This window comes from Suricata suricatta, chromosome 1, assembly GCF_006229205.1.
Source record: "Suricata suricatta isolate VVHF042 chromosome 1, meerkat_22Aug2017_6uvM2_HiC, whole genome shotgun sequence".
In the NCBI taxonomy this organism is placed as follows: Eukaryota; Metazoa; Chordata; class Mammalia; order Carnivora; family Herpestidae; genus Suricata; species Suricata suricatta.
The window spans coordinates 82,770,949-82,793,685 of NC_043700.1; the positions used below are offsets into that span (position 1 = coordinate 82,770,949).

General features: G+C 38.5%; 1 protein-coding gene across 6 annotated transcripts in view; it reads left to right on the plus strand.

Annotated features, from left to right (window-relative positions):
• SLC7A11 (solute carrier family 7 member 11) overlaps positions 1 to 22,737 on the plus strand; it is a 165,918-nt gene that overhangs the window by 35,521 nt on the left and 107,660 nt on the right. For all 6 annotated transcript variants that reach the window (XR_003909343.1, XR_003909327.1, XM_029940900.1 and 3 more), the window contains exon 7: positions 22,192 to 22,315. Coding sequence is in view for 4 of the 6 variants with exons in the window: in XM_029940900.1 (XP_029796760.1) it covers positions 22,192 to 22,315 (124 nt within the window). In the remaining 2 variants the exon portion in view is untranslated. The remainder of the gene's footprint in view (positions 1 to 22,191; positions 22,316 to 22,737) is intronic.

A 22,737-nucleotide genomic window follows, 5' to 3' on the forward strand; every position in this document is an offset into this window, starting at 1 on the left:
AGTTTTCTTGATTGTTTCCTTTGCCTTGCAGAAACTTTTTATCTTGATGAAGTCCCAAGAGTTCAGTTTTGCTTTCATTTCCCTTGCCTTTGGGGATATGTCGAGTAGGAAATTGCTGCGGTGGATGTCTAGGAGGTTTTTTTCTCCTTGAGGGTTTTGGTGGTTTCCCGTCTCACATTCAAGTTCTTCAGCCATTTTGAGTTAATTTTTGTGTATGGTGTAAGAAAGAAGTCTAGTTTCATTCTTCTGCATGTTGCTGTCCAGTTCTCCCAGCACCACCTGCTAAAGAGGTAGTCTTTTTTCCATTGGATACTCTTTCCTGCTTTGTCAAAAATTAATTGGCTGTCCATTTGTGGGCCCAGTTCTGGGTTCTCTATTCTATTCCATTGGTCTCTGTGTCTGTTTTTGTGCCAATACCATACTGTCTTGATGATGACAGCTTTGTAGTAGAGGCTAAAGTCTGGGATTGTGATGCCTCCCATTTTGGTTTTCTTCTTCAATATAACATTGGCTATTTGGGGTCTTTTGTGGTTCCATACGAATTTTAGGATAGTTTCTTCTAGCTTTGAGAAGAACACTGGTTCAATTTTGATGGGGATTGCAAAAGCTATCAGTAGAACTCCCCTATAATCCAGCAATAGCACTGCTAGGGATTTATCCAAGGGATACAGAAGTGCTGACACGTAGGGGCACATGTACCTCAATGTTCATAGAGCACTGTCAACAATAGCCAAATCATGGAAAGAGCCTAAATGTCCATCACCCGATGAATGTACCAAGAAGATGTGGTATATATATATACAATGGAGTACTACATGGCAATGAGAAAGAATGAAATCTGGCCATTTGTAGCAAAGTGGATGGACCTCGAGGGTGTCGTGCTAAGCGAATAGGTCAGGCGGGGAAGGACAGATACCATATGTTTGTACTCATAGGTCTAACAGGAGAACAGTAGAAACCTAATGGAGGACCATGGGGAGGGGAAGGGGGAAAGAGAGTTGGAGAGAGAGAGGGATGCAAAACCTGAGAGACTATTGAATACTGAAAACTAACCAAAGGTTGAAGGGGGAGCAGGAGGTGGAAGGGAGGTGGTGGCAATGGAGGAGGGCACTTGTGGGGAAGAGCATTGTGTGTTATATGGAAACCAATTTGACAATAAGCTATTTAAAAAATGAAAAATAAAATAAAATAAATAAAACAGGAGAACACAAGTGTTAGTTTGCAACTAAATGTTTTTTAAAAATAATTTATGCCTAACTTAAAAATGCACAGCCTTCATTAAAAATATAAACAGTGTTTTTTAAATCTGAGTAATAGATGGCTTACAAGATAGCACTTCAGATTATTTTTAGTAAGATGGTGTACTTTATTTTCATTCCTCAGTTGAGAAAGTTAAAGCTCTTAGAAGTGAAGTAACTTTTCATGGCCATGTTATTAGTACATGAGAAGATTAGGATTATAATCCATGTTTGATATAATGTGATATGATGCACAGACTGTTTGGCTTCAGAGCTCATACTCTTTATAGCATGTCATTTTGAGAGGCAAAGCAGAAGGGATCCATGGGTGTACAAAGTGTTGTAATGACTAAGAAAGTAACTTTGCTATGGAAGAGGAAATTGGAAGAAGAGTAGGATTTCCAAAGGTAGAATAGAGGTATAAAACTATCTCAACAGGGGATGGGCATACACAAAACCATGGTTCCAAGGAATAATGTGTAGACTGCTCTAGCTAAAGCAAAAGATTATAACAAAATGTAGAAGACAAAATGGTAGGAAGATGTGGATGCTGGCATAGGAAGAACCTCCATTACAAGAGTTTTGGACCTGATCCAGAGCCAATGGGATGTGATAAGTGGAGGTATGTTGCAAGTTTTTGGTATATGAAGCTGTGTTTAGGGAAGATATACCTGCTGGCAGGTTCAGTGGATCTTCCTTTTGTGTCATATGAACAGTTTAAAGAGAGTTATAATCCAAAAACTCACATTTTAGTCTTCTTTTATATGTTTATTTTCAATAAAAGCAAATGTCTTTGAAATGTTAATTGTCTCCTGGATCCAAACCATTATTACACTCAGACATGGTGGCAAATCACGTGATAGAAAATTCGAGAAAAAGCATCATGATGGCCATATCGCCCCAGCCGAAAGATATGAACTAACCTGTAGAGAAAATGGATGAATAACGTGGTGTTCATATCCTCCTAAAAAATAGCGTTGTCTTATTTTTTTCTTTTAATGAAAAAGATGGAATTATTTATTCTCTATGCCAGAGGAAGAGCAAATGAAATCAAGTTAAATGAGAAGAAATTTCATTTTCAGATAAAATTATATTCAAAAGTATTGAAATAAGAGAATTTCATTAGGCACTAGAAATCCCAAAATAGAGATAAAACAACTTGCCATTTAGCCATGATTCTTTAGATATTCAGATGGAAAAATGAGGCAGACCAATGCCTAAGTTTGCTTCTAATTCTATAATATTTTGGTTCTATTTTTAGGTTGGTGAATATACCAGGAACCAATATGGGGAAACATGTACTACACCACTAGTCTGTGTTATTGGGGAGGGATGTCAACATGCTAGGTAGTTAAAGGAAACCCTTTCTTAAGTTTTAAGGTCAAATAGAATCCAAATATTTGATAAAATTTCAAATAAGACGTGTCAAAGATCTGACTTTCAAAAATCTGGTATTCTAGGGAAGGGTGGGTTACAGAAGAGAGGGAAATAGCAATGCCAGTATTTTGGAATGGGAACCCACTGGGACTGCCAAGCACAGTGACATTCACTTTGGTGTTGTGGAAAGAGCTCTCTACCTGGAGTCAAGTGACTAAAGTTCTAGTTCTGGCTCCAGAGATATGTAATTTTTTGATCATAGCTATATATTTATCTTCTCTGGGCCTCTGATTTCTCAGCCCTGGAAAAGAAATGGGAGAGTATCAAATTCTGAGTTTCCTTTCAACTCTAGTATGTACTATGATTCATATAAATGACTTGCCATTACCTAGTTTGACATGAAGATATCATTTGGGAACATGACCCAGGGAGAGAGATTTAGACAGGGGCTCTGTCTCAGGAAGAAAAAGTGTCAAGAACACAGACACAGGAAAAGGGATTTTTACAGCCAGTTTCTAGATATCATGAAGATTGGGACATTAGATAGGACTAAAACTTTTTGAGTTGTCTCAGGAAGTGGTAAGAAGTTTGAATGGACAAATGGAGGGAATGATGCCAGACTGATGCCTACTATGTGAAGAGCTTCATTATTAGACCTGGAGATCTATATTTAGATCCATGCTGTGGAATCTAATTCAGTGGGGTCATCTGAGATATGGGATCTAGGGATATGTGGAGTGCACCTGGAGAGATATAGGTATTAATACACTTGTTGGGTGATCAGTAATGTGTGTGATGATGAATCCTGAATTCTGCTTTTTTTTTTTTTTATCATATGTGCCTAGAGAAGGCATAAAATGGTCTATAAACTTGTGTGGTGCAGGTTATTGTTCATACTAGTCTTTTTCTATGTGTTTCTTATTTTTCTCAAGAGTCTAGACATGTACTATGAGGGAATTGCCTGTGCGGAGAGCTATCTTCTCTGATCAGTCTATTACTTTAAGCATTAGACATTTCCGGTAGTCCTGCTGAATTTAATTAATTTATTTATAATGATAAATATTTTATGTTGCCTACCTAAGGAGAAAAAAGAAGAAGGAAAGGGGAGAGAGAGAGAGAGAGAGAGAGAGAGAGAGAGAGAGAGAGAGATTGATTTGCAATAACTTTAAAAAATGTATGTTCATTCCTTTAGCCATCTATTAAATGGATATTCTAATGCTTACCTTGCAGAGTTTTTATGAGAATTAGAAATAATATACTGATGTGTCTGATGATACTTTGCTCAGTAAGGACACTTAGTTAATGGTAGACCATTTTCTTCTTATTTTTGTTATGAAACATGCCATTAGCTCATTTGTAATCAAAGTGGGATTATCAGATCAGGATTTATAACTGTGGCCAAAATGTTTCTCTTTTGTGTACTGCTTAAATGTTGGGTTCGAAAGTCTTGTAACAAGGTAAAAGACACCCTTGTTTGAAATACTTTGCAGCGGGAATCAGAAATTCTCTCAGAGTTAGACATTTCTTTAATTTTTAAATGTTTACTTTTGAGAGAGAGAGAGAGAGAGAGAGAGAGAGAGAGAGAGAGAGCGCGAGCGCACCAGAGCATGAGCTGGGGAGGAGCAGAGAAAGAGGGAGACGCAGAATCCGAAGCAGGCTCCAGGCTCTGAGCTGTCAGCACAGAGCTAGACGCAGGGCTTGACCCCACAAGCTGCGAGACCGTGACCTGAGCCAAAGTCAGACACTTACCTGACTGAGCCAGGTAGGTGCCCCACAGGCATGCTAATCTCTCATACTGGAGGGTTTTTTTTTTTTTCAAAAACCTATAGTACTTTGTTGGTTTTCTAAGGAGATGCACTCATAGTTTTTAATGGTCAGCTGGTTTTCCTAGCTGTTTACTACTGTGTCATTTTCTCATTTGTCCCTTTTCTCATTTTCTCTCTCTCTCTTTCTCTCTCTTAAAATTAGATGTGTGGAACAGATAGAGACCGCTGTCTATGACAAAACCTTAATAATAATCAATACTGATACATAATAGTTGAGAATGCAGTGATCAAATACCATGGCAGCCATTTCATATAGTGAGATATACAATGTTACAGGGAAGATAATTTATGAAATTAATTCTGTGGCATAGCATTCAGACGTTTCATAATACATAAACCTAAAGCTTTTGATATGTACTCATATATCACAAAATAAGAAAGACTAAAGATTAGAATGCATGACTTTGAGCAGAGTCACTTCTAGAGCCGTTGATTGCCCCATCACGCAGCTTTATATAGACCTCTCATGTCCCACCTCCTCCAAAGTATCTCTCCTTTTAGCCTTTCATGATGTCACCTTTTTCTTCTTCCTTGACATTCTAATGCCATGGTCATTCTCTTATGGGAAGACAGCAAAGGATGTGATGATGTCTCTAAATTATAAAGTTGTTTCAGTTTTCATGTTATCTGTGTGCCCAAATAAATAGTTCTCCACCCATTTACCATCTTCCATCGACACGATGGCATGGCTGGCCTAGTTTATTAGACCAACTCATTATCACAATTAAACACACAGTAAACTTGACCTTTGGAAAATATATCACAAAAGTCTGGGGTTTTTGAATTGGGAGGAAAGTGGTCATCAAATTTTCTATCCCTTTCATTGTAAAGCTAAAGAATTGAAGCCAGAGAGATGGATTAATTTGTCTGTATTTACATTTGTTTATATTTAAAATACTGATCCTTTTCTGATCCTCTTTTCAAACACTTAGTGTTGTTGACTACAAACGTAAGAGTGATGGATATGGCAAGATTTTAGCCTCGAAATTAGCTGGGGAAAGAATGTAATCATTAGGAGTGACCTGTATGCTATTTGAGAAGGGAGCAAAACTGCTTTTTCAAATGTATAAAAGCATTAACATTTGCCTGCATTCGACTTTCTCTAAAGCTGTTTTTCAAACACATAATGAAAGGGGTCCTAGGCTAGCTGAATTAAATAATCTATTCCAGGTTGTTTATTGAAGGTCATTTGGTTACAAGAATAAAGCAGAAACTTTAGGACTAGGAAATGCTGAAATGTTAGGGTACTGTAAGGAAGTAGCTACTTTTTATGTTCTCTAACATTTTTACAGATAACAAAGATTCTTAAAATAGTTCTGATATCTCTTTGGGGGGAACAATATTTAATTTTTCCATGTTGATATTGTCTAACAATCAAAATCCCGCTTCCCATATTCTGGCCTGAGGCAAGCAAAAGAGAAATTGATATGGAAGTCACGATTAACTTCATTTTGAGCCAGAAAATGACAAAAGAAGTGAGTGAGATAGATAGCAAGAGGAGGCTGGTTTGTAGCTGCTCGGGGTCTGGTGGAAGAAAGGTTAAATATTTTAAGTGTGGCCCCTGGCCAAGGAGAGGTGATCAGTGGCAAATGCTGGGAGGAAGACAGATGCAGACTGAACTCAACAACATTGCTCTCTGGAACATGGAGCCCTTTGTCTTTTTGTTGGGCCACAACTGAACTCTGCACACAGTGCGGGGACAGCTTCAGCCTGATATGTAGGTGTTTTCAAACCATCAAGTTTATGGTGCAAGTCTGACGAGCCAGGGCCAGTTTCTTGTTCTCCAAAAGACAGGCTACTTCTGCTCCTGCTATTACCATCTCTAAGGCATCTCCTTGCAGACTTCCCTCACGTCTTGGCCTGACCTCCCCGCCTCTACATCTTCAATCCCAGGGGCAGGTAAGAACACGGGACATCCTGACTGTCCTGTTCTCATATTTCTCCTAACAGACACATCTTGTCCGTCCCATTTTTAAGTGGCTAGGGTATAAATTTCCACCTAGCAATTATGGGCAGATGATCCATTTAATCAAGTAATTGAAAGGGAAACTTCGTTCTGTGTATCCTGTACCCTATTAGAAAACTTAAAAGTAAAAATTGGATTTTCATGGTATTTTCCCATAACAGTGTGTGGTCTTTCCCCCATTATTTTAATAATAAATAAATAGTCACATTTTAAAATACCAAAAATTATGTAGAAGAAAAGTAAAGCCACCTATTATCTGAAAATTACATAAAATAAAAGCACCATTACTGTTCTGATGTTCTGCTTCCCCTCCCCCATGGTTATGTGTGTGTGTTTGTGCCATGCATGTATGGATTGCATCACATTACTACATATGCATTTTTCTTTGTGTGTTTGGCATTACATTTTGGATTTATTTGTTTGTTTATTGTCTGTTTCCCCTGTGGGGGCCAGGGACAGAGTCCCTGTCATTTACTGCTATATCCCCAGCAGCTTGATAGCACCATGGTGTCTGTCCTGCCTCTAGATGTGCTGTATCTCAAGCTCAGCTTTAGCTTATTTTTTGAAGTTTATTATTTATTTTTGAGAGAGAGAGAGAGAGAGGGAGAGAGAGAGAGAGCGAGCGCGTGAGCAGGGGAGGGTCAGAGACAGATGGAGACACAGAATCTGAAGCAGGCTCCAGGCTCTGAGCTATCAGCACAGAGCCTGCCGTGGGGCTTGAACCCACAAACTGTGAGATCATGACCTGAGCTGAAGCCAGACACTTAACTGACTGAGCCACCCAGACACCCCTATACTGCTTTTTTTCATTTAAGTCATTTCATTAGATTTTCCTAGATCTCTAAAATCTTCCTAAACACCATGGTGAAATAATATTTCACTGGGTAGGTATATCAACAATTACTCATGTTTCTGGGAACATTAAAATGTTTCCAATTTCTTTTAGGGTTATAATACTGTATTATATATTTAACATATAAATATTTGTGTTTATTCCTTTATTTTTCTTAAGAATATTGCTAAAAGAGAATTACTATTTCAAGGAGATGAAATATTTTAAAAAGTCTCTTTTGTATTACCAAGTTGCTTTCCAAAGTGGGTACATTCCTTTCCTCACTCAATAGCAATAGTTAAGAACACTTAATCAGCGCTGAGTATAATTTACAAAAATCTTTGTCAGTTGAAAAGCAAAAGTTATAGCTCACTGTTTTAAATTACATTTTTAAAATCACATATAAGGCTTAATACTTACCCCAGGTTTGGTAGTTGTATGTGGTTGCCATTTTGGGGCATGAATATTTGTGTTTCAACAGAATTCTTTTTTTTTAAATTTTTAAATGTTTAATGATTATTTTTGATAGAGCGGGCAGAGTGTGAGCAGGGGAGGGGCAGAGAGAGAGGGAGACACAGAATCTGAAGCAGGCTCCAGGCTCTGAGCTGTCAGCACACAGCCCAATATGGGGCTCCAACTCATAAACTGAGATCATGACCTGAGCTGAAGTCAGACACTTAGCCAACTCAGCCATCCAGGCACCCCAACATAATTCATATTGTGGGTACTAATTATTGATTACATTGATTGGTTTCAGTTTTTCCTGTAACCAAACTTTATGATTTGGCTTATAGAACTTTGAATATACGTGCAGTAATTTAATAAGTTAAATATGTATCTTTACTACATTTAAATGTTTTCTAATATATAATATCTATATATTGGTTTGAAATCATAAGCCTTTCTTCATCCTTGGATCATTTAAATATCATTCATATTTTCTGTTTGTTTCTGATTTCTTTTTGACATTAAGCTTTTTATTTTTTTAAATTTATTTATTTTTGAGAGACAGAGAGAGACAGCGTGAGCAGGGGAGGGTCAGAGAGAGAGGGAGGCACAGAACTGGAAGACAGGCTCCAGGTTCTGAGCTAACTGTCAGTACAGAGCCTGATGCAGGGCTCGAACCCATGAAACATGAGATCATGACCTGAGCCAAAGCCAGACGCTCAACCTACTGAGCCACCCAGGCACCCCAGACATTAAGCTTTTTAACTTATCTGGAATGGATTTCCTTTAGCATAACATAACGAATGTAGGCTTTTGATTTCCCCCCAGTTTTCCAATATCCAAGCATTTATTGAATAGTCATATTATCCCTTAGTTTATGATATTTACTTAGTTTATAATACTCATAAATTATGCCAATTGTTATATATTGTTTTTACATTATAGACTGTTGTATTTCAAAGTGATCTATTCTGTTCTGTTTACCTTTATTAACATATCAGTCAATTACTATATAGTTTTTATTGGAAGCTTTTATATTCTTATCTAGACAGAAAGATGGCCTTAATTATTACTTTTTTTCTCTGGACAAATTAATATAATTAATAAATTCTCTGAATAAATAAGTATAAAATTTGTAGGGTGGTAGTTTCTACTCTTGGCTTTTCATGACTATGAGGAAAATTTAAAGTTCATAATTTTCAAATTATCTTGATAGTATTATTTTACAATTTGCTCTATATAAAAATATATTCTACATGTATAGTTAAACCCTTTTACTCTGAAAATTTTCTACCCTGTATACTATAGTTAAATATTAACTTATTTTCTTCTTTCAGATTTTGAAAATACTGACTTATCAAAGTAACCTATGAGGTGCCTGCCAGTGACCTAAGTCTTGTCTTTTCCTCTCTTGGCCTTTCTTTTTTAATCTCTGTACTCATTACTTCTCATAATGATTGTCTATTTTCCAGAATATTTTTTAACTAAACACCAAATGCCAAAATATTAATGGAAATATCAAGGGAAACATGAAAAAATATTTCCTTGTGATCCTTATAATTGTTGAAACCTCCCCATATGGGATTAAATATGAAGTTAATTATTTTATATATCTCCAGCTAGTTGCATTTATATTCCTGAGAAAAAAATCCCTTACCACATAGGTTACAAACATGGTATTAAACACAATTCCTAAGCAAACATACATGAAAAAGAAAAATATACCTTTTTTCTTGACATTTTTCTTTTTGTTGAACCAAATATTTGTTGAAAAATATTTGAATCATATTTTTATGCATGTTTTAGACGTTTACTACTTTTTTGCAGAATGAGAATGGCCACATGTCGGATTATTTCATTACTAGCCTCTGTTTCTCATGTTGGTTTCCATTCCTTCGGCATATTCTAAATTTATGCATAAAATTCAACACAAAAATACAGTTGTGTTGCTCTCTCAAATTAAGTCAGTCAGGAAGCTCAATGTTTTGACCAGGAGTGTGAGCTGACTGCTTTATCATATTTAGATAAAAATGAGTCTTTCTTGAACTCCTTTCCCTTCCTCATTGACATCATTTCAGCCTGCGGTTCATTTCCATTGGCTGCTTTGTCTAGATGTGAGGGCGGACCCCTCCCACTGTTCACACACCCTGTTTGTTTGTATTGCCGGCTCCCCACCGCTGGCTGCCAGAGGACTGCGCTGCGCTGTGTCTGTGTTTGATGGGGAAACGTGCATGTGTGGCTGCTGTGTTTGATATTAAGTCTGAGAGGAACTTCAGGAGGTTTCCTGCTTTTTATTAAAAATGATTTTGGCTAGGGGCTGTGTTATCCTGTTCATAAATCAGGTGTACTCAGAGATTTAATAATTTAGAATTCTCATGAGAATTTGGTGGAATAAATATTTCTTTTCTGTGTTAAAGCTGCCTCTTAACTTTTTTCCCCCTTTCTCCTCCTCATGGCTTGATTTATTATTTTTTTCAAGTCTTCTTTTGGAGATTTGTGCAGGTTTGGTCTCCTGGCTGCAAAAATACTGTAAAAGGAAGAGCCAAGATGATAGCATAGTTTGGTTGAAGTAATTTAAATTTGTAAGTTTTATGAGTCCTCCCATCACTATTGTAAACAAACTTCTATTCTAAAACTTTCTTAGATCTCAAGTTGTATCTTCCAAAATACTTATCTTCTCTCCCTGTTTTAAGGAACCACATGTCTTAGAAGTAAAATATTGATAAAAAGAAAAAAAACAAAAACAAAATTTAAAAAACCAATAACAACAACAACAACAAAATCCAGAAGCCAAGGAGGCCAGGAACTCTCCATATGTGGTTGGTTACAAGCTACATAAAAAGCAGAGGTATCTTTGAGAATGACAAACAGTCCTGGCAATCCCTTTAAAAAATGTTTGCATTAGAGATTTAGAGGAAATACTTTGAGGACACTTTGTAATACTCAGTGAATGGCCTCAATTTCTTTGTAGAATTTGGTGTATGTGAATATATAAAGATATTTTAAAAACTATTAGGAGTAAGAATGTTTTTTCTTCATGCTGAAAACAATAGGGAATGTGGAGTTCTGGCATTGGGGGGCACACTTAGAAAACTGAGGGAAGATTTCTTGGAGGGGGAGACTTGATATGAGCCTAAGTGACAGGAAGGAGGCAACCTTGTTAGGAATGGGGGGTGAGGAGTCCTCCATTTATTATTGTGTTTGAATTTTAGATTTCATCCGTGAGAGAATAAACTTTTTGGTGTGGTTGATGTCTTTATCCCTGTACTTACAACAATGTCTGGCATAAAGAAGATTCTTGCCTGGCATTGGTGAAATGAATGAACTCTTTACAAAGAACTTGATGGCTACAAATGACAGTATTACTGCTAATGTCCTCCTAAATTTCAGATGGTTTTTAAAACTATGTTTGCAATGAAGTTTGGATAAAAGCTAGTGACTTGCAAAGACATTCCATGGGTTCCTAAGATAATATGACCTTGTAATGTGGCCTTCCAGAAGTCTGACCTGATCTGTAGACACCATTGTAGAATCTAGAAGAATGGACAGACCACTTTCCCTTTAAATGATCTTTCGTAGTGATCAATTTTTTCATCTAGGCCTACAGTGAAGTTGTAATGATGGAAGTTTCTTTGATATGCTGGTATTCCTGGTTCAGGATACAGCCATAATCTTAAGAGCCCAGGAGAAGAGACTGTAAAGTCATCCTATTTCTTCCTTTGAATGACAGAACAAGACAAAGGCAGGCATTTCCGTAGAATGTTCTGGTACATAAGCAAGTGCTCAACTGAGTTGTTAGGTTTTTAAAAAAATTTTTATGCTTTTTATTTATTTTTGAGAGACAGAGAGACAGTGCAGACAGGGTAGGGTCAGAGAGAGAGGGAGACACAGAATCTGAAGCAGGCTCCAAGCTCTGAGCCTAGTGGTCAGCACAGAGCCTGATGTGGGGCTCGAAACCAGGAACCGTGAGATCATGACCTGAGCGGAAGCTGAATGCTCAACTGACTGAGCCACCCAGGCGCCCCTCAACTGAGTTTTTAAAGTCTTCTGTTAAACAATCTTTATAGATTAGCTTTATTTGCTAAAGTGGTTGAATAATGAACTTGTAAGTAAAATGGACTTTAGACTCTATTAATTCAATACCCTCTTTAACTGCTAAGGAAGTTTAAACCTTGAGAGATCCAGTGATCTGTTGTGTCCCTGCTAGTGACTCGAATGTGACTAGACCCCAACTTCGGATTGGAGTCTAGAAAAATTTTCAAAATTCTGAGAACTTAAGTTAAAACAAAATCAAAGACAAAACTCCAGAGAAAAGATGTTGCAAAAAGAAAATTTATACGTGGGATGGTATATGTAACTTTTTTCTTGGTTGTATGTATTTGGGGAACGGGGCTGAGAGAAAGTATGAAAGAGAGGGGTAACTAAAGGGTGGGTGAATGTTAGGACCACTGCTACTTTCCTAGTCCCTCAGTCACTGCACAATGTATTTGACTTGAAAAAAATTATCCCTAGAGAGAGGCTTGCCTGTGAACGCTTGTAGTCTAAGAAAAGGCATTAGTAAATATAAACTAAAGTACAAAAGCTTATTGTTGAAGGGGCTTAACTTTTGAGCTGAAAGATAAAAGACCATGAAATTTCCAGTTCTGCTGAGAGTATGAATCTTTGTGAATGGACAGCCTGCGGAGAGGAGAGGGAGGGCTTGCAGGGGGGGGGGCTGCCATTCTGTGGGCCTCGGTGACCTTTTCAGGCAGCTGTGAACCCTTGCAATCAGGAGTCTTCATCCTCAGTTTCTTGACAATGGCATATCCTCTGTCTCAGCAGGCGAGGCACTTAGCCCCTCAACCCTACTTCCTCTCATCTTTGCCCCTCCTACGCCCCATCAGGTTGCTGTGTTGTGTTCTCTGTGGCTCTACCATGTGGATTTACCGCTTACTGAAGCCAGGCCATAGCTGTTGGCTCCTTTTTCCACTTTGTACCTTTCCTACTAAGAGTTTTTCCCTCCAGGCACCTGGGTGGCTCAGTTGATTAAGTGTTTGACTTTTGATTTTGGCTTAGGTCATGATCTCATGCTTCCTGGGATTGAGCCCCATTTGGGGCTCTGTAGTGACAGTGCAGAGCCTGCTTGGGATTCTCTCTCTCTGTCTGTCTCTCTCTCTTAAAATAAATAAGTAAACTTAATTTTTTTAAAAAGGAATTTTTTCCTCAATCACTCTAAGAGTATGAATAGGGACTTACTGCAGTAAAGTGTATTTTCAACTTTACAGGGTCAAATATATGCATACATACCTATATAAGCAGTCACATATGGCTACTTTATGAAACCAATTCATATATTTTCAAATTTGTACCTTAAGAAGCCAGTAATGGATCCAAAAAATTGATCTTAATTGACTTGTGGAGTGTGAAGCAGTGATGTTAAAACTATTTGAAAGCCCTTGCTGTGTGGCAGAGTATCAGTGCATAAAGTAAGAGAGGACTGATTTGGTGAGACCAGGGTGGTCTGTAATCTTACAGGCTGTCCAGTTTCTGTTCTGATTCCCAGAGCACATGGCTGGAAAGTCAGTTTTCTACCTGACCAGCAGATATCAAAGTGAAAGTATTACTAATAATTAGAGTTGTCACTGTTGGTCAGAAGCATTGCAGGCCATTTTTGGTACAGAAGCGTTCATTCTTTGTCATGGTTGAGTGTCTTCAGGTTTACCTGTTCCATTTCTTATGTGGCCAATCAGAAATGTGACAGGGCCCGATTTATGCACATAGTAAGAGAAACATTATCAATTCCTTCTAAGATATGTGTGTATGGCCTGAGGGGGTTTTGACTCTAATTCCCATTTACTATGCCAAAGTGAGTATATTTATTTTACGTTGCTTCGTTCTTGGCATAAGATTATATTTATTTAACATTGCATTGTCTATTTATGTGTCCTTGGTCAAAACAGGAGGCAATTGTGCTTTTATCTTTGTTGGATTGGTGGCAACTGGCCGACGTATCGGAGATTCTATATTTTTAAAGTAGCGAGTGATGGGGTCTATCTTTGCTCTGTTTCTGGGAAGTACGAATAATGATGAGCTTTTGCTATCCTACTTTCAGATGTGAATGTTTTTATTTGATTTTTATAACTTGGGACATTAAGGATTTTTATATCTTAGGTCTATGTCTTATACAACTGTGTAACGTAGGATACAATTTGGTGAGGACCCGTGTTAAGTCGCATGTGAACGAACGAGCGGAGATCTCGATCTACTGAGCAGCCTTTCACCCCTTTATGAGCCAGGGTAACGCCAGCTGCTCCAGCAAACAAACGACAAGTTTGCAATGGTTTTGAACAATCAAAACTTTCATTTTTAAATCATGTAACAGTCCAGCTGGTGTCCCTGGCTAACTGGTGGGCTTTCCTACACATGTTGATTCTGTGACCTCGCTTCCTTCCAGAGTGTGGCTTTGCCACTCTATAGATGCTCTGCAACTAGCTGTCCGTTAGGGAGAGGGGGTGTCAGGGCAGGTCACTTCTTCACCAGCTTGGCCTTCAATTGACCCATCAATTGACACCAAGAATGAGCCCCATTCCCACCTAGGTACAGGAGAGGCTGGCACATGTGGCCTGTCTGGGTAGCTGCTTTTTGGGAATAATTTCTGCTCTGGAAAGAGGAATGCAAAATTGTGGTAGGGAGTTAAATGGTTCAGCCATACATCTGAATCTTGGGAACTCCGTCATAAAGAATGGTTCACTGAGATGTTGCGTTCTTCTAGTGTCCGCCAGGCCAGATCCTGAGGGAAATGATGAAATCTTCAAAGGCAGGTTGTAAAAACAGTACAACAAAAATAAGAACTGAACGTCAGTGAGAAATTTATTGTTATTTAAATAATTTCTCTTTTTGGTTATTTATTTGCTAACAACTAATTTTGTTTTTGTATGTTCAAACTTGCCTTCTAATATTGTTATGCTTATCCATGATAAATATGAATAACTGTAATGTATCTGGAAGACATACCCTAAATCTCTAGAAAATGAGAAAAAAATGAGGTGTAGACAATGTTAATCTTTTTGTATGAAACTCAAGCAAACAAAAATTTACTCTCAAGCTACATTTTGCTGAATTATTTTATTTAGTGATGAAATTATTCTCATAGGATAAAGAAGGAAAGGATTTTTAAGGGATTAAATGCTTATACTAATTCTTCTGATTGCTTATTACCCTATGTTTCTGAATTGTAAGTTTCCATGTTCTTTTTTCTATTTGGTTTTGCTGTACCTTTCTCCCTCCTCACATTTTCCCGTGAGCCTCCTTCAGCCCTGCAGCCTTTTAATCTGTGTCTGCTCATTTCTTACCTCTCTCTACAGGTCTCTCTGTCTTCTCTTTCTGTTTCTGGAGTTCTTCATCTGTGGACAATGCAGAATGGTGAGATTTAGATAAGACATCAGCAGTACTGAAATTTAAAATGTCTCAGTGAAAGCATCCATAGCCTTGCCGTGATACTTCCTGTAAGGAGCAGAAGGCAGGTATTTAGAGCCTGAAATCAGTGGGATCGCTGTGTACCTTTATGTGACAATCTGGTTGTCACATCTCTGTGTTCATCCTTGGCCCAGAAATTGTCATTAAGTTAGAACATGAACATAGTTCTTTCTCTTGCTTTTTTTTTTCTTTCAATGACAACCCACACCTATCCCCCCACTACTTCCTATGTCTCCTCAAGTGCATTTCTTTCTCGTTATTAACAGTCCGATTCCCACTCAGAGTGGATAACTAGAGATACAGTGAGAGCACTAAATGACAATGAAGCAAAAATCACTAAAAACACACAAAGGAACTTGTGATTCCAGCCATCTGTGATCTAATTGTTTCAAGTCCTGGAAAACTATCAGATACATTTATTTATAATTCAATCCCTGCTAGAAATGTCAGAAATCACGTAGCCAGCTAGTACAATTATGTGTCTAGGGCTCTTTGGAGAGTTCAGTATGAGCAGGAATCAGAAAGAGTATATAAAACTGTATAGAAGAGGGGCACGTAGGTGGCTCAGTCAGTTAACTATCCGACTTCTGCTCAGGTCATGATCTCGTGATTCATGAGCTCAAGCCCTGCATTGGGCTATAGGCTGTCAGCTCGGAGCCTGGAGCCTGCTTCAGTTTCTGTGTATCCCTCTCTCTCTGCCCCTCCCCTGCTCACACTTTGTCTCTCTATCTGTCAAAAATAAATAAATGTTAAAAAATGTATAGAAGAGGGTGCCTGAGTGGCTCAGTCGGTTAAGTCTCCGACTTCAGCTCAGGTCAGATCTCACGTTCGTGGGTTGGAGCCCCGTGTCAGGCTCTGTGTTGACAGCTAGCTCAGAGCCTGGAGCCTGCTTCCGGTTCTATGTCTCCTTCTCTCTCTGCCCCTTCCTCTTTCATGCTCTGTCTCTCTCTGTATCAAAAATAAATAAAACATTTTTAAAAAATGTATAGAAGAAAAACCATGTGAATGAAAAATATGGATTGATTTTCTTTAAGATCTACTTTTTCCTTATCAGTTTGCCTACAATGTGCAACTGAAGTTTGAGGAGTGAGATAAAATTAAAAGCAGTGTATAAACAGAGTGATTCAACAAAAATTAATTAACTAGTGGTTACCAAAAAAGAGAAATAAGAGATACTTGAGTAATTTCTGTGTCAGTTCTACAGAAAAGCTTTCAAGGTCTTCATAGGGATATTATAAAGAAAATGTGAAACAAATATGATTCCAAAATAAAAACTTAGAATCAAAAGGTAATTAATATAATTTTATTTTTATTATTACTATTTTGTTAATGTTTATTCATTTTTGAGAGAGAGAGAAAGAGAATGAATAGGGGAGAGGCAGAGAGAGAGAGACACAGAATCTGAAGCAGGCTGCAGGTTCTGAGCTGTCAGCACAGAGATTGACATGGAGCTCGAATTCACAAACTGTGAGATCATGACCTGAGTGGAAGTTGACACTTAACTGACTGAGCCACCCAGGCGCCCCTGGAACTTAGTATAATTTTAAATACTTTGTGCTGAAATGAATCACAGTTATGTTTCAATTATATAGAAATGAATAGTGCCTAGTTTATTAATAGGATTAAAATACTTTGAAAATTAATATTTTAGCTTTTTTCTATCTCACATATTAGAAATTTACCATTTTTTATTCTTCTTAATCCTTATTTTCCTCCCCTTCCTCCTTTCTCCTGAATATCACATATGCATGTTAAAATATGAATAGTTTTTAAATAGAAAGTATGAAGTATCAATCACTTCTCTTGGATGATTTTGAACACAAGAGTAGGATTTGACGGAACTGACTGCCATCATGCCCAGTCCCATGGCTCAAAGACAATTTTAGATGCCCCAGGATCAGTGAGCTCTGTGGTCCCCATTGTGTGTATCCAACACAGGGGATTGTATGAAACTTAATTTGGTTCACACAAATCTCAGAAGATTTTGATCAAGATTTAAAACAGTTTTAGGACTATCCTACATTCAAGGGATTACTGAATTACTCATATGGGTTGAAAGTCAGAAATCCCTGTAACCTTCAGGTATCCTCAGGTCTCTGGAGAATCAAGCTAGATTTACTCAATCAGTGCTTGTAGCAAGAGGGTTGTTTTTGTTTTGTTTTGTTTTTAGCTAATAGAAAGCCCTGGAAACAATGCTCATTTCTGATACTCTGTCATACAGTTGCAAATCATATTAAAACATGTATTCCCATGCTGCATCATTTGCAAGTTTGTTTGAGATGACTGTTGGGTGCATGAAGAAATACACTTGGCGTAGAATGTATCTCATTGTTACATTCAGCCTCCTGATATTTGTTCTACTTATATAAAATATAACACATGTTTGTCAGCATGTAAAAATCCTAGGGATCCTGTACTGGAAGGTAAAGTAGGCACAAAGCAGCCATGATATCATGATAGGCTATGTCATGAATGTGAATCTTCGAGTTGGAAGATGTACATTCAAGTAGCAGCCCTCCCACTTGGGATTTTTGTGGCCTTGGCCATATCACTTAACCTTTCTGTGTCTTGGTTCTCTCAACTGAAAACGGGGGGAATTGCTTCAGGAAGCTCTTATTTTATTCGGTTGTTGTGAATTTTGTTTGTTATTTGTTCATACTCTCATTCCACAAAGGATTTGAAATGGCATGTGTATATTTGAAGATAAAACGTATTTGTCAGTCCTTTGTAGATTACACAAATGTAAGCTACCAGCCATTACTTTGGGGAGCTTTGGATTCCTGGGGAAGTCTTTTCCTTAGAATGAAGCGCTTTTAAGCAGATGTTCCAGATACTTCTATTTAACAATTTCAAATAAAACAAATATTTATCCATGTGCAACATAGACTGGTTATAGGTGCCAATTTAAAATAAACCCACAGGAAAAGAAGACTAACCAAGACCTTTTGGCTGAAAACTAAGTGCAGCTAATAAAATTATTGGATTCTCACAGACTTAATGGCCCTTAATTGAGAAGACCATGTATAATGACTAGAGGTCTTAAGCAGTAAGTAACTCCTCTCAATACATTTGTCTTTTGTTAATCATAACAAACAGGCATAAACATTTGAAAAAGAGTAGAGCTCCTAGATGTGAGTCATTTTTATTTAGCTTAAAGACAATGCTTTTGTTGCACTTAGAATTAGAGGATACCTCACAATAACACAGAGGGTTTGAAATACCAGTGGTCTACTATTTCCTTTAATTCATTTTATTATCATGTGCCATTTGCCTCAATCTGGAGTTTGTAACCGTGCTTATCTGCCCTCTGCATCGAAAGCCTCCAGAAAGACTGCTCTGGATGGCCTAATAGCTTTGATCAGCTCACCCAGTAGCTCTTAAGCCTTGATGCTTGAAACCCGGGAGTTAACTACATGGTACCAAGCTCCTCTGAACATGTCAACTGCTTTCCTCCATAATTGATTGCTGTTTCTGCCGAGGCAGCCACAAACCCTTCTCCTCCTTCCTTTTTTTGTCAAAGTGAAATGGAACCTAAGGACAGAAGCTAGTGGCTCTTTTGCCACCCCCCTCCAATTCTCATGGCCTAATTTACTTAGAGAGGAATTACTTCTGGACATGTGAACTAACTGCCACAAGGTTGGACCCTTTCTCACGTTTGTCTTATATTGTGAGCTCCTTTGATTTTTCAGTCTAGTCTCTATATAGTATATCTGAGCTGATAGTAAAATTGTTAGTAATCTATACATTTTTGCTTCTCTGGCAGACATGCTTGCTTTTCCTCCTTTTCTGTAAAAATTGCCCAGGGAAACTTATTTTTATTTTTTATTTTTGAGAGAGAGAGAGACAGACAGACAACACAAGTAGGGGAAGGGGGACGGGGCAGAGAGAGAGAGGGAGACACAGAATCTGAAGCAGGCTCCAGGCTCTGAGCTGTTAGCACAGAGCCCAAAGCCGGGCTCAAACCCACAAACCATGAGATTGTGACCTGAGCCAAAGTTGGATGCTTAAATGACTGAGCCACTCAGGTGCCCCTGTCTAGGGAAATTTTTTTTTTTTATAGTTTATTGTCAAGTTGGTTTCCATAGAACACCCAGGGCTCTTCCCCACAAGTGCCCCCCTCCATGACCATCACCCCCCTTCCTCTTTCCCCCTCCCTCTTCAGCCATCAGTTTGTTTTCAGTATTCAAGAGTCTCATGATTTGCCTTAGGGAAATGTATTAAGTGACCTTCTGTTGTCTTTCAAATCTAAAGAATACCCCATTTTCTAAACATTGAAACTTCCACAACCATTCACTTGACATGCTAGTTCATGTTGCACAGAAAAATTATAAAAGTCCTAGAATAAGTTTTTTCCCTCCCCTTATAGTAAATACAGCTGCATTTTCAATGACTACATTAGAAATACAGGCTAGATAAAAGCTTTGCAATAAATGTTACATTCTGCAGTTATAATTTCTCTGAAAATGATTAATTAAGAGACCGAGGGTCTACATGCATGAAACACTTTAGTGGTTACAACGCCATGACTTCAACTAGGATGGATCAGCTGAATTCTGGGCTCCCATTACGAGTTGTATATCCTTAAACAGTTATTTAAACTCTCCAAAACTTCATTTCCTCACATATAAAATGGTGATGATGTTCCTAACTCACAGGATTTTCGGGAGATAAAATGAGGCAAATATGTAAAGCACCTAATAAAATATCGGGCACATAACACCTACCAAGTAAATGGCAGTGACTATTGCTGTGGTTATTGACAAGCTGAGAAAATTTTTTTTTTTTTTTTAGTTTTCCTTCTGCTAAAATCAATTCAGAACACTTCCCTCAGACATATCAGAATCTCTAAGCAGGAAACAGGGAGGCCGCCTTGGAAGAGTAGAGCTTGGGAGCCGGATTCTCTGCTGGGCGGGCCACATATTTCTGATCGCCTTCTCCCTGCTCATTGGTAGCATCATATGCTGTGACAGTACTACCTGTCCTGGACAGGTTAGTTCCTCCTGTGCCCTTAACAAAGTCACCTCAGTTTTTATTAACAGGAACTTTATACTTCTTAATCCCATTCTTTCAGGGAATGGAGAGTCTCTCTCTCTCTCTCCCCACTTCTCTCTCCCCACTTCTCCCTCCCCACTTCTCTCCCAAGAGAAAAAGCGTAACCACCTTTTGGGATGTTATAAAAATGGAAAAGACTCAAGTTTAAAATAATACAGCGAGCAGTTGAAAAGCTGCACATCTACCTTCAAGTTCGCCTTCTCAGCCCTTTGCATTTGCATATAGCCTTTCTTTCAAAGAAACAGAATTCATCTTTAATATGTCTTATGCCAATTACTCCTTTATATTTCATTGGCCCAGTGACTTCCTCTGCTTAAATGTAGCATTGATCAATCACAACTAGTAATGCATGTGATGGCGTTAACAGAAAATTCCACAGGACCCTCTTCACACTGGGGAAAGGGAACATCTGCTACTTTTACATTAGGATGCCAGGATTTAGAGGTCAATGTGTTTCCCCATCAAGGCTTAAGGCTTTGGGGATCAGGGGATGTGTCAGGCTCCAAGCAGCATAATGAATGGCAGTTGCTGACTGGCTAGGTTTGCCTGTTCTCGATGGGGGATAGTGCTGTTCAGCATAATGAGCTGGGACTTTGTGTGCTAAACATCCCCAGCTTGGGGAATGAGACAGGCTGTGCCTTCCATCTTCCCCCTCCTCAGTTCCGAACTATATTTGCATCTTGGAAGAAATTATACTGAGGTCTTCATTAGTGGCACCCAGCAGGCTTAAGGCTCCATGAGGGCTGATAAGCTCTATGGCTACAAAACCCATCAGCCTTTGTACAGGGAGCTGAAGCTTTAAGTTGCTTGAACTGGAAAGAGTCTGAAGAGGTGATTATGTTAAGCAAGTAATGTGTATCAGTAACATGGAATCAAATTATTAGGGTCAGTAACTCCTGGCTTTCCCAGTGCATTAAATGAAGACATAACATTATATTTGTGCCGGGTACTTCTTGGTGCCACAGAGTGTCAGCACTGTCTGGTCATATGTACTTCACAGCATGTCACCTCTAATTTCATGGGATTATCTGCACTGTTGCTTTAATAGATACTCATGATCTTCAGCTTCCTTTGAACTCACAGCAGGGCAGTGCAAAGTCATTATTGCGAGCACTTCTGTGCTTTTTGTGTTATATATGAAATTATTATTACTATCATTGAGAAAGGTAGATATATCTTGCTCTCATGCTTCCAAAAGTGTACAACTTATTTGCTGATCAGGGGAGCTACTGAAAGGGAAAAACTGAATGGGAAAGACCTTTATGGGGTTTAGTAGTAGAAAGGTGTCAATGCAGTAAATTAGTATTAGAGAGGTTTATGGGACCTTGGTTCTCAAAGAGTGGTCCCCTGGCTAGCCACATCGGAACTGCCCAGGAACTTGTTAGAAATGCAAATCCTACTGAATTAGAAACTCAAGATGGGCTCAGCAAACTGTTTCTTTTTTTTTTTAATGTTTTATTTATTTTTGATTCAGAGAGAGACAGAGCATGAGAGGGGGAGGGGCAGAGAGAGAAGGAGACACAGAACCGGAAGCAGGCTCCAGGCTCTGAGCTAGCTGTCAGCACAGAGCCCGACGCGGGGCTCCAACCCAGGAACGTGAGATCTGACTTGAGCCGAAGCCGGAGGCTTAACCAACTGAGCCACCCCGGCGCCCCAGCCAACTGTTTCAGCAAGCCTTCCGGGAGAGGGCTGCATGCTCAAGCGTGAGAAACGCTGCTGTTGCATTAATGGAGTACAAGGATGGGATAGACCCGTTTGTCCGGGGGGTGGAGCAGTAGACAAGGCAAATCAAGTTAACTAGTCCCACGGACCATATTAGATTACAAAGGAATATGTAGCACTTCTCCCCAGTAAAGTATACACACACAAAACAGACCCCATAATTCTCATATATCCTATTTTATTCTTTGTTCGAATCAGCCTGTTATCACATCGTCTTTGCTTTCAGAGAATGACTCACGAAAGATGACTAATAAGCAATTCCTTTGTGCATTTCAGAACTATCCCCCTTGCAATCTGTATATCCATGGCCATCGTCACCACTGGCTACGTGCTAACAAATGTGGCCTACTTTACGACCATTAGTGCTGAAGAACTGTTACTCTCAAATGCTGTGGCGGTGGTAAGTCCAAGTTGGGAACATGCCAATTTGAATTTAGGTTAATGAGTTGATGCAATTTTACAGTAGTTCCCTCCAGCAGAAAGTGTTTTGAAATTCAGTAATATTTTCTTGACCTGGATGATAATGAGTATATAAAAAATTTAGATCACACCTTAGCAATTCCATTTAACCAATACAGCCAAAGTCCTATATGGGCTCCTGCATTGTTTGGTTCGTGTAAAACATTTCCACATATACACGCTTGAAAACACATTTCCACATGTGCATGTTGAGTGGAAGATATTCTCTAACGTGACTTTAAGGATAGGTGGGCAGTTACTGAATTTAAATTAATATATATTTTGGCATGCTAACTACAATTTATTCTGTATTATTTCCTGTTCATAAACTTTTCAAATCCCAACTTCAAGTCTTTTCTTTAA